The 12,795-nt window shown below is 41.5% G+C and overlaps 1 protein-coding gene across 4 annotated transcripts in view; it reads right to left on the bottom strand.

Annotated features, from left to right (window-relative positions):
• pex5la (peroxisomal biogenesis factor 5-like a) overlaps positions 1-12,795 on the bottom strand; it is a 116,111-nt gene that overhangs the window by 19,683 nt on the left and 83,633 nt on the right. For all 4 annotated transcript variants that reach the window (XM_080879072.1, XM_080879074.1, XM_080879075.1 and 1 more), the window contains one exon: positions 11,362-11,457. In XM_080879072.1, the coding sequence (XP_080735198.1) occupies positions 11,362-11,457 (96 nt within the window). The remainder of the gene's footprint in view (positions 1-11,361; positions 11,458-12,795) is intronic.

The following is a 12,795-nucleotide window of genomic DNA, read 5'->3' as shown; positions in this document are numbered from 1 at the left end:
TATTTGCACCCTTCAATCAGCAGACCGAAGGCTGTCAGTGTAATGTGGGAGTTTGCTTCCTGGAGCATTTTCTAACATTTCTTCTGACAGGAAATCAAAGCCTGTACTGGGAACCTTTTAAATACATGTTTGTTTGCCATCAATTAGTTTAATCAACCAGAGTTTGTGTTGTTTTGCAATAACCCTTGAATACGACAGCTTACTGTAATGTAATTAACGGCAAGACTACTAATGATAAGGAAACTGTTGAATTGTGTTTATTTATTATGGTAGCAGACCTATAAACACTTCAAAGAGGCTTTAAGAAAACCGATTGTAACACGTGTCACCTGGCAGTTTGTTGCTCTCTGCCAGGTGATTGGCTGAAGAGCTATGAAAAGGTAGTGGGTGTGTGGGGTGAGGTCAGCACTCTTCTGTGGAAAAAACAGAAGAGTGATTAATTCACTCGGGTGCGAGTGGGCATACTGTCGGTAAGAGACTTTTGCCATTTTGTTTGGATAATTTGTTATTGTAGGTGCCCGTTTTTAATGCGTGTCGCTGGACTTTTGTAGTGTGACCACGAGTTTTAATAGAAGAATTGATCAAGCCCTCGATCGACTGCGCGCAGGGAGACGGATCAATATTGTAGGTATATTGAGTGTGTGTTTTAGCTTTGACTTTGAATGGTTTCACAAAATTGATATTTTATTGGGTAATATTTTATTCCATAATGTTGTTTGTGTTGTTCAGCTGTGCTGTCTCTGCTGTCCTTTTTTGTTCGTTCTTTTGATTGATTTGGAATTTTGTTTTGGTTAGTTCGTCCAGCCGTGAAGGCGGGTATTGATTGTGAGTGAGTTGTGTAAGGGCGGACTAACCTCCTCCTTTGTTTTTTGTTTATTTGATTGTGCCACTTCCCTTTATATTCCAGATTACAGGTCATGCATAGCGCTGCTTCCCAGCTGTACTGAGACCCGAATTGTTTGCAGTGCGTGTCACAGGTAAATTGACTGCAGTGTCGCTAAACGGGGTGTAACAGTTTGCAGTGTTGTGTTATTTCTCACACCATTTGTGTGGTAAGTCTCATGTGCAGCTGGGATATCAGCAGGATGTTGTAAGTCCTGTCTGGAAATAACTGGGAATTTGGGAATGTAAGTTTTGGATGCACAGTTGTGTGGTGTGCAGCCATACGGCTTACAAGTTCCTGTCCTATTTATGTACACAGTAAACATGATGGGGCAGTTTTTGGTGTGCGGTCCCATTTCTCTTCACGTACATGCCTGTCGCTACAGATTTACTTAATGACATGACTGCCTTTCATGCAAAACGCGAATACTCTGCATGGCCACTTTTTTCTTTCCAGCTGGTTTATTTCATGATTTGTGACCGCCTTCCTGTCAGAAGCAGAGCAAAGAACAGGAAGCCAAACAGAGCAGAGCAGCTTCCTCTGACTTATTCAGTCCTTTATAGTCATCATGACAACATGACAGCGTCGCACACAGTACATGCGTGTGTGAGACACTGTAGAAGCAAGCAGGGTCAGAGAGACCTGCTATAAGGACACATGTGTTTGTGTCAAAGGTCTCAGATCTCCACATGAAATGATCCTTTTGACTGACATCAAGGCCACGGTGCGGCCCCTCGTGGTGAAAGATGGCAGGTAATTGCAGACTGCTGACTTGCACACAAATTGCATCGAGGGGAGCCTTCGCTGTCGGCTCCATCAGGAAGCATGGCATCAGAGAGTCGGTGTTTGAAGCAGAAATTTGGAGGTCGAGTAGCTGTTTACATTTAGAAACATGTGAGTTTGTGTCATAGCCCTGTGTCGCTGCACCACATTATTTTGTTTAGCATTTTTGTTTTTGCTGGTGTGTGTGGTGCAACAGAAGAGTATCATCTGGGCTGAAACCACCAAATCCCTACAACACCAAGTACCTTTTTTCTCTGGTCCCTCTTAAATACTGCAGTACACCCTCTATTAACCCTCTCAGGCTCAAATTAAACTTTTTGTTGCTAATGCACAACCAAGTCCTGCAGTGGTACTTCTGAGTACAGCAAACTCATAAAATATGTATGTGGGGTAATCAGGTTGTTAGTTTTTAACTGTTGCAAATCGGCGACGCCCGCCTCGAGAGGGTTAAACAGCTGAGCTAATAAATCTCTCTGTGTTAGGATGCCTGTGTTTTCTTCCGTCCTGGTCGTGATCTACTCTCGTCTGTCTGTCCGTCCGGCCGTGTTTATTTTGGATTCTCAGTTTTGGTACTTTTTGAGTTTAGCATTAAAGCTGTTTTGAAGTACGCTCTTGCCTCTGAGCGTCTGCACTTTGGGTCCTCCTTACCACCACTCCTGCCTGCACACAGCCCTGACTTGACAGTCTGGGCCCAAATCTGAACTCCACATGTAAATAATAAGGTGTTTCTCATCTCTCCTTCACACATTGTACTCTAAGTTTAAGCAAGCATTTATGCACTAAATCGAACTGATATACAAAGTGTGACCAGCGTGATCCAGTGTGAGAACTGCGAGTATCATAGCAGGAAGTCCTTAAAATGTCTTGCTGAAAGTAACCAGCACACGTTAGTCTTGCATTCACATCGGCTGAGTCTGACTGGCTTAATGATTGGCTGTTATTACAGGCTTGTATTATTCATCTTGGTGTCAGGATGTTTCCTGTGTTACAGAACATAACGGAGAAAAGATGCCCAGCAGCTCGCTTGTTTACACCACTATCAGTGCTATCTGCAGTTACAAAGTGTGTAAAAATACACTGCTGAAGGTTAACAATGACTCCGACCCTCTTCCTTAATACTAATAATAAAATGCTAAAATACAGTTTTTACCCCTAAAATCAGTATAAGATTAAGAAACTACCATTTACTTAAAATAAATTAAAAATCCACAATATTGCGCTCATATGATCCATACTTCCAGTTGTTAGTCCCGAATCCTGATTCCCTGCACAGCATCATTTCCTCCTGGCTTCCGGCAGTGTTCATCTTCATGTTCTTATAATAGATTTTTATGGCAGGCTGCAGTCATTGTGGTAATTTAAATACTACGGCTTTAATGTTTTTTCATTATTTTTATCGCAGGGCCTGCATTGGCCCTGTTACCTACCCATCATCTCAATGTTTCCAAGCCATAGACGGTAAACTGCTTGCGGTACCGCTCAGTAAATTGCTCGGAGAATTAAAATCGAGTAAATACACATGCATGTTGTGAAATGACAAGAAATTCATATTTCTTCATAATGCTGTGACGGATGTTTTCAACGCTGGCATTGGCAGTTTAATTATGAGGAACAAGGCAAAGACACAGCAAGGTAATTATATCCTGCGTACGACTGGAGTGAGGCCACGGCTGCGACTCTAATTTCAGCAGCTCTGATGAAGTGTTACGTGAAAGAGACAGAGAGCTTCCCACAACCAAACATGTCGCCGCTGCTTGTAAATGAGGTGGGGTTTCATTAGTTACTTCATGAATACATTATTAACAACAGCAATAATCATAGCAGCCTCTACAGAGCTTGCACATCGCTGTTTGTGTCGCCTACTTTTGGAAAAACTATACTTATGTTTTGCCTTTAGAGTCCAATTAATGCGTGCTACTCAAACGGGCTGAGGTGATGAATGCAGTGAAAATAAATGGACGCGGCTGAGAAGGTAATTTGTAATGAAAATTCTCGATAAGTCAGCTAAAAAACGAAAGGTGCAATATATTTATCTTAGGCCTGATAGGAAAAACAGAGCCATAATTATTTATAATAAATGATTATGAAATGCCCTTTTGCATAGAGCATTATCGTTACTGTAAACACAGGTGGACTTATAGACTTAATATAAAGGTAGAGATGCACACTCACGGGAGTTGTGTGTGTAAACCAGCATAGTTAGCATTCAAACAGCAACATGAAACTTTGTCTTATGGATGAGTTCAGATCTCGCTCATGTCTGCATTTATACAAACGACTTTATCACCAGGTGCAGAGGGAATGGAGACCCACAGGCTTTAAAGCTTTTGGCAACCATCAGACCAACCTTCATCACACTAAAGTGAATATTTCCTGCTTTTCGCTAACTGAAAAAATGCTAATAATCCATAAATGAATGTTATTTTGTTTTGTTCCTTGTGATGTTGAAATTTGCGATGATAACTGGCCTAACAGGACGTCAGTTTGAACTGTTACCTTGAAACACAGTCTTTGGAAGAAAGCTAGAGTCCCGATAATGTCACTCAGAGACGAGTAAAATGCACTGCTGTGGACAAAGTGCTACCAGTGCATTTTGGCAGACCTTCTGCATGGATGTCTTTGATAACAGCACATAGATCTACTTCAGTGAGGGCTTTTTCATGTAAAGGTTTGTGGCTGATTGCAAACAAACTGAAATGAAAGATCCTTACTCTAGGTTGAGCCGGAGTAGCAACAAAGTTTGCTTCTTTTATTATAGTAGTGAAGATGTGACCTTCAGGACCTACTTCCTTATTGTATTCTTCCTCACTGTAGTAGACACTGCAGTATATTATTTGATAGCTGCTGACGAAATACGCAGCTGCAATGTTTTATGGTAGTTTTATTTTAATAGTGACAGAGAGAATAACAATCTAAAATGTAGAAAAAATGCATTAGATAAAAGTTATAAATGGATTTGAATGTCACTGAGTGAAATAAGCACTTGATCCCATTGAATCCAGCTGGAATTCTGGCTGCCAGTGATACCAGGCCTGTGAGCCCATGTTTCATGCAGATTACAGGTAATCAACTTGATCTGAAGTCATTATGCATGTACAGCACACAAGGCTGGAGTGGGCTACAAGACCATCGGGAGACGTAACAACTGTTGGTGGGATCATCTAGAAATGGAAGCAATAAAAAAACAGTCGCCTTCGTTCTGGAGCTCCACACAAGGATGATGATGAGGAAGGTGGAGGATCAGCCCAAAACTACACAAGTTTGAAGATAACTGGGACCACAGCCACCACTTGGCAACACATTATTGTCACGGTTCTGGGTCTTTTGTTTTCAGTGTTTTGAGTTTTCTCATGGTTTTTGTCATTTTGTATGATGTTAGTCTACTTTGTTATTCTACGGTTGACTCTGTAGTGCCTCGGTTGCTTATTCTGTTTAGCTTTTGGTTATTGTGTCCTTGCCAACTGTGTTTATTTAATTGTGTGAGTTCTTGTTTCTCTCATTGTGTTTCGCTTCATTATGTTCATGTTTCCCCAGCCCATCACATCTGCACCGTCGCTCCCTCGTGTTCCCTCGCTCCCTCTGTGCTCGCCATCAAGAGCTTGCCCCCTTGATCGGGGATCAAATACATATTTCATTAAAGTACATAGAAAGTTTAATTAACAGCCAAATGAAGCTTTTTGTGGGATCAAAGTAGATAAAGGGACAGCATCTTACATACTGCACTATAGCTTATAGTTTATTTAATGGATTTTTTTTATTTTTCACTTATGTTTCCATGTTAGGCTACAAATACTTTTTTCTGCTTTCAATTTTAAAAAATAGCTGTTGAGAGCATGTCTAATGTGGCGATATAGCCCTGAATGTGTACAAATACTGGCCTACATATAGGAAGCCTACAAATAAACAGGGCCATGCTAATGTTTTTTACACATGACAAGTCTGCATGTAAACACAGAACCTGGGCTCCTGAAAACCTTCACACTGGAAGGAACTTTCACCAGCTCATTTTTCAGTGACCCAAAGTGTTGTTTCAAAGCACAAAGGCTCACTTTTTGCACTCCACATTTTGAAAGTTTCCATTCATGCTGCATTCACCACTCATCAAATATATAAATATCATTTTTCTTCAATGCAGGTACATTTATACTTTTTTAGGAGATGCTTTGTGCGTCTTCATTCTCACGCTGAAAATTTTACAGCTCCAACATTTGCAATTTTGTGGACTGCTGGAGGGCACAGAGATGGAGATTGTTGAGAGTAGTGGAGGCATTACTCATTTACTTTCCCCATCCTAATTTTCCCCAGGAGGACTGTGGATTAAAACTGCTGACCTTTTGATCGCAGGGCTGCATCTCTAACTTGTCGGCAACTACATTGCCGCAACAAAGGCAACTTAAACCAAGACTGCCTCAGACTAATATTCTGTCAGATAAAATTGAAGCCGCTGCGTTTTAATCAAACGGGAGGGTGCGCAGTCACCTTCGTCTCATTTTTATCACCACTGTGGGACCTTTTCCTATGCCCCTCAGCCAAAACGCTGTTTCCCAAAGTCACAATTTAGCCTGCAGCAATTTCAGGGCTTCTCTGTTTAATGAAAGCATTGCATTGTCATCAGCTCAAAGTAATTTACGGCGTCCTCGTGTGACATGCACTGTGCATACTTTAAATATATCTCCCCTGTATAGTTAGTAGTCTTGGACCGCTGCCACTTTATCCTCCCTTTTCCACAGATTTTATGTGCAAAGGCACTAAAGGCATAAGCTTACAGGTTCCCATAAGTGCCAGCTTCGTAAAATGAATCTTATTTAGACGGCTAATTCCACGAATCCTCCCCGGGTCCTAATTTTCTTACATTTGGCTGCTTCGTCTAATTGAATGAATTGGAAGAAAGACGCTGTGCTGATTTAATGTTCTCTCTGTGCTGTCTCTACCGCCGTGTCTTTGTAAGTATGAAAGAGCATGCATATGCACAGCTGCTTAAATTGAAATTATGCGATTAAGGTCTTTGGCATTGGCAAGCGAAGCCAAAATGGCTGACGGCTCGCATCAAATGAAGGCCAGCACTCAGGCTTCTCGATCAAGGCTGTGAGATACTGTTACGAATCGATACGCCGTTCTCAGAAGGAGAATCTCTAAATCTCATCATTTATCTGCCACCGGACGACCAGAACCTGTACAGGTGTTTGGGTGGATGCAGCTTTTCGCTAATATGAAATGTTACGTCATCGTCAAATTTGGGATGGGATCCCCCGAACGGGCGGCTCTACTCCCTTACTGCTGCTGCTCCTCTCACTTCTGTTATTTATTGATCATTGCACGTAGCTCGGTGTGCAGCAGTCTATTGTAACCTTCAGCAGTGCAGGGCTTACTCCCATTTTCAGACGTCTGCTGAGCGGTAAAATGACTTTATTACAGAAACACAACCTTCGTGGTTATGTCTGTTATCCTATGTCCAGTTTAGAAAGTCAGTGTTTTTGGTTTATTTGTACCTAGTGACTATGCTGTAACGTTTCAAAAATAAACCTGTTTGAAAAGTGAAAGAACAAACATTTACAGGGAAATCTTTGTTGTTGTTCGTGTAATCGTTGGGTCAAATAGTAACTTGGTGGGCAAAGAATTTGAAAAGTGACAACAGTACTTTAGGAACAAAACAGAAGCGAGTAAGCAGTGTTTCATGTTTCACGGTGACCCCGACAGGACAAGAAAATTAGTCTCTTCTTAGCTGATTTGAAAAATACAACCTCAGAACTGGAAGTATACGGCTGTGCTTTACACGCTGCTTCTTTCACTTTTGTTAAATAAATAACGACATAGTTTAATGTGTCGTGTTTTATTTAAAAAATGCATAAATTCTTTTTTCACTCGACTGTGCGCTCTCCAATAATGTCTCTAATTACTGTAACTTATACTGTGACATCAGGCAAAATGTCCGGTTTGTTTACCGTCCGTTTGCAAGCTCGCTCAGAGTCGTGAATATTTTTCTCGGTCAGCCCACTCATGAACTCTCCTCTGTGGATTTTACACACACTGTTGTGTCAGTTGGCACCACAGGCCGATTACGTTGTAGGAAGCACAATAGTGATCATTTCACAAAGAGATTAAAAAAGAGCTGAAGAAATCAAATGGAAATCAGCTCCATGGGGCTTCAGGTAGAAATTCACATTGCACGAGCCATCATGAGTGAACATCTTACTATTCATCACTGATTGAAGAAAATAAGAACAACCCCAGGTTTCTCTTCAGCTCTGTAGCCAGGCTGACAAACAGTCAGAGCTCTGTTGAGCCAACCATCCCTTTAACGTTAACTAGTAATGACTTCATGAACTTCTTCACAAATAACATTTTTATCATTAGAGAAAAAATTACCAGTAATCATCCCACAGATGTAATATTATCTACAGCTACTCTTAGTACCATTGATGTTAAGTTAGACTCTTTTTCTCCAATTGATCTTTCTGAGTTAACTTCAATAATTACTTCCTCCAAACCATCAACGTGTCTTTTAGACCCCATTCCTACAAAACTGCTCAAAGAAGTCCTGCCATTAATTAATGCTTCGATCTTAAATATGATCAACCTATCTCTAATGATCGGCTATGTACCACAGGCCTTCAAGCTGGCTGTAGTTAAACCTTTACTCAAAAAGCATCTCTAGACCCAGCAGTCTTAGCTAATTATAGGCCAATCTCCAACCTTCCTTTATATCAAACATCCTTGAAAGAGTAGTTGTCAAACAGCTAACAGATCATCTGCAGAGGTTTATTTGAAGAGTTTCAGTCAGGTTTCAGAGCTCATCACAGCACAGAAACAGCTTTAGTGAAGGTTACAAATGATCTTCTTATGGCCTCTGACAGTGGACTCATCTCTGTGCTTGTCCTGCTAGACCTCAGTGCAGCGTTCGATACTGTCGACCATAATATCCTATTAGAGCGATTAGAACATGCTGTAGGTATTACAGGTACTGTGCTGCAGTGGTTTGTATCATATCTATCTAATAGACTCCAGTTTGTGCATGTAAATGGAGAGTCCTCTTCACACACTGAGGTTAATTATGGAGTTCCACAGGGTTCAGTGCTAGGACCAATTCTGTTTACATTATACATGCTTCCCTTAGGCAGCATCATTAGAAGACATAGCATACATTTACACTGCTATGCAGATGACACCCAGCTCTATCTGTCCATGAAGCCAGATAACACACACCAATGAGTTAAACTGCAGGAATGTCTTAAAGACATAAAGACCTGGATGGCCGCTAACTTTCTGTTTCTTAATTCAGATCAAACTGAGGTTATTGTACTCGGCCCTGAAAAGCCTAGAAATATGGTATCTAAGCAGATTCTTACTCTGGATGGCATTACCTTGGCCTCCAGTAACACTGTGAGGAACCTTGGAGTCATGTTTGACCAGGACATGTCCTTCAACGCACATATTAAACAAATATGTAAGACTGCGTTCTTCCATTTGTGCAACATCTCTAAAGTTAGAAATATCCTGTCTCAGAGTGACGCTGAAAAACTAGTTCATGCATTTATTACTTCCAGGCTGGACGACTGTAATTCATTATTATCAGGAAGTCCTAAAAACTCCCTGAAAAGCCTTCAGCTAATCCAAAATGCTGCAGCAAGAGTCCTGACAGGGACTAGAAAGAGAGAGCAGATTTCTCCTGTATTGGCTTCCTGTTAAATCCAGAATTCAAAATCCTGCTCCTCACATACAAGGTCTTAAATAATCAGGCCCCATCTTATCTTAATGACCTTGTAGTACCATATCACCCTATTAGAGCACTTGGCTCTCGCTCTGCAGGCCTACTTGTTGTTCCTAGAGTATTTAAAAGTAGAATGGGAGGCAAAGCCTTCAGTTTTCAGGCCCCTCTTCTGTGGAACCAGCTTCCAGTTTGGATTCAGGAGACAGACTGTCACGATCCTGGGTCTTATGACCCAGCGTTTTGAGTTTTAGTTCATTTTGATGTTTATAGTGTATGTTTAAGCTCATTAAATTTTCTATGTTCATTTATTTATTATATTCCCCTTGTGTTTTCAACCCTTGTGTTAAGTCTCCCTTATCCTTTATGTGTTTCATGTCTGTTTCTTATGTTGTCAAGTTCATGTAGTCATGTCAGTGTTTCATTGTTTCCTATTTTATTTTGAAAGAGGTCCTGTGCTTCTGTGTTCTGTTTTGATCTTTCCCTGTGGGCGTTGTTATGTTCATGTTGTGTCTACTTTGCCTTTCTGTCCCATGTTTCAGGTCCCTATGTTCTGTCTCAGTTGCTGTTAAGTTTTCATGTTTTGAGTTCAGTCCGTGTGTTTCCTGTTTTACTTTCACAGTCTGTCCTATGTTAATGTTTCTAGTTTTGCTTCCCTTGTCTGTCCTGCGTTATTACTCCCAGCTGTGCTCTCCTCCTGTGGCTCATTCCCCCTCGTTATCGCTCTGTGTATTTAAGCCCTGTGTTTCTCTTTGTCAGCGTTGCGTCCTCCCTCATAGCTGTGTGATTTTCCCTGTGGTGCCTTGTGCTTCAGTTTCCCAGTTTAGTTTTGTATTGTTTGTATTGTCCCCCTACACCAGCAATAAAGCTGTGTTTTTTGAGTTTACCTTTGTCTCTACAAGTTTGCGTTTGGGTCCTTCCTTTGCCTGCACACAGCCGTACTGTGACACAGACACTATCTCTACTTTCAAGATTAGGCTTCAAACTTTCCTTTTTGCTAAAGCATATAGTTAGGGCTGGACCAGGTGACCCTGAATCCTCCCTTAGTTATGCTGCAATAGACGTAGGCTGCCGGGGATTCCCATGATGCATTGAGTTTTTCCTTTCCAGTCACCTTTCTCACTCACTATGTGTTAACAGACCTCTCTGCATTGAATCATATCTGTTATTAACCTCTGTCTCTCTTCCACAGCATGTCTTTATCCTGTCTTCCTTCTCTCACCCCAACCAATCACAGCAGATGGCCCCGCCCCTCCCTGAGCCTGGTTCTGCTGGAGGTTTCTTCCTGTTCAAAGGGAGTTTTTCCTTCCCACTGTCGCCAAAGTGCTTGCTCATAGGGGGTCATATGATAGTTGGGCTTTCTCTGAATCCATTATTGTACGATCTACTGTACAATATAAAGCGCCCTTATTTGATTTGGCACTGTATAAATAAAATTGAATTGAACTGAATTGAATACATGGGCAATGATGGTTGAAATGTGATATTGAAGACAGTTCTCATGGCTTAATGCCCACAGAACCTTTATTGCAATTCTTTAAACTCAAAAGATTTTCCCTTAAAAAAGCAGGAGGAGTATTATCATGTCGATAACAGAGAAAATTACTTTTACCCAGCTGATCAGGGGTCGTGCTAAACTACAGAAGAACAGTGTTTAAGTTCCTTGGGATTCACTGTTTAATAAGTACGATTTTTCACAGCTTGTTTTTTTCTTTGCATTTCTTAGTGAATTACAAAGATAAGCTCAAGCTGGAATAAGGAATGTTGTTTCGATGAGTAGGGCTGGATTCCAGTAAGCTGTCCGTCTCTCTAACTCGTGCCCGTTCCTGAAACTCGCACAGAAAAAGAGGGTGTTTGCCAGGAAGGGTGCATGCACGAAACAGTTTAGCTGATGGAAACTGAACATCCAACCTTCCTGTTAAGTCTTAGTAGAAGTCAGCGGCGGATGAGCCTCTTTGCTGGCAGATGTACTAAAGAGAACTCTGCTTACCTCAACAGCAGCCTTGGCCCGCTCAAACTCCTCCTCCAGGGACTGATGTCTGGACAGCAGCGCGCTCCCCCACCGCTGCTCCTTCGTTAAGCGAGCCTGTCATACACACATGCATGCACACATTTCATAGTAATATAAACATTTATGCGCAAACAGGCTCCGTTACCTTCACTCACTTGCACATGACAAACCATCACGTTCGCACACACGCTTCAAACATAGAACATCGCATTACACACACGCGCAGATAGGAGGACAGGCGGGCAGGGAGAGTGTGCAGGGTCAGCCGTCTCTGCTTTCTCAGGGATGAGTAAATATCCCTGCCTCAACAAAGCCTCTGACATGCTTAGGAAGGCCAGCCGAATCACTACTGTCAGCACCCACCCGCCCAGCCCTCGCCTCGCAGACCTGCTCCTCATCTGAACCACATCCTACTTATCCAGCCTCTCACAATTTCACCCTCCGGCCTGGCTCACTCCTGTGTGCATGCAATGTAAAACCAGAATATGCTGATAGATTCCCACTTACACACTTGGATAATGAAGCTTTGCTGTGCTGAGAAAATGGAAACCAACCAATTACACGCAAGTAGTTTTGCATTATCAGAGTGTGGTATAGTTTACACAACTTCATATGCATTCATTTTGAGAAGTAAATGATTCTGAGATACTCGTATACAATGCATGAGGCTTACTAGACATAGCAATAGCTGTATGTATCGCAGGGCTAGGAAATCTATTAGAGACTGCTCCCTGTGCTTGCAGTCCCGCCAGCTATTATCTGTAACATTTCCCATCTGGAAAGATATAATGCAAAATTCATCTTAATGTCACCCAGAATGGGTGCAAGAAAGTGCTTCATGAAGAGCAAAATGCATGCAGTGCCAAAAAGAAAAAGTTGCCACAAATGCAGGATTCTGTATTTGGATTGCTTAAGGAAAAATCCACCCGAAAGTGCTCTGTCACAGTTTCCTGTCTTCAGCTTAAATCAGAAATGTGGCGAGATTTACTATTCTGCTGTGAGATCTCCAGTCCAGCTGTAGTTTCATACCAGACAACATTTTAACAACTTTTATTCCAAATCCTTGGTGGTTGTTTTTTGGGCTTCTTTCCACACTTTTCACTTTTAGTTCATAACAAGATGGAATTTAGATTACATGGTTACAATTCACACAGTGCAACCTGATGATGTGATTGGGCGTTGCCTTGGCCATCAGTTAATCGTGTATACACCACCTGACTGGTAGTGTATACACTATTAACTTCTCATTCAATGGTTTTTCTTTATTTTCATGTTTACATTGTAGATTCTCACTGAAGGCATCAAAACTAGGAATGAACACAGACGAATTATGTAGAAGACAAAAGTGTGAAATAACTCAAAACATGTTAGATTCTAGCCAGCCTTTGCTTTGATTACTGCTTTGCACACTCT

The sequence above is a fragment of the Rhamphochromis sp. 'chilingali' genome, assembly GCF_963969265.1.
Source record: "Rhamphochromis sp. 'chilingali' genome assembly, chromosome: 3".
In the NCBI taxonomy this organism is placed as follows: domain Eukaryota; kingdom Metazoa; phylum Chordata; class Actinopteri; order Cichliformes; family Cichlidae; genus Rhamphochromis; species Rhamphochromis sp. 'chilingali'.
Note: the sequence above shows the minus strand (reverse complement) of the source record. Positions and strands in the feature narration are given on the sequence as shown.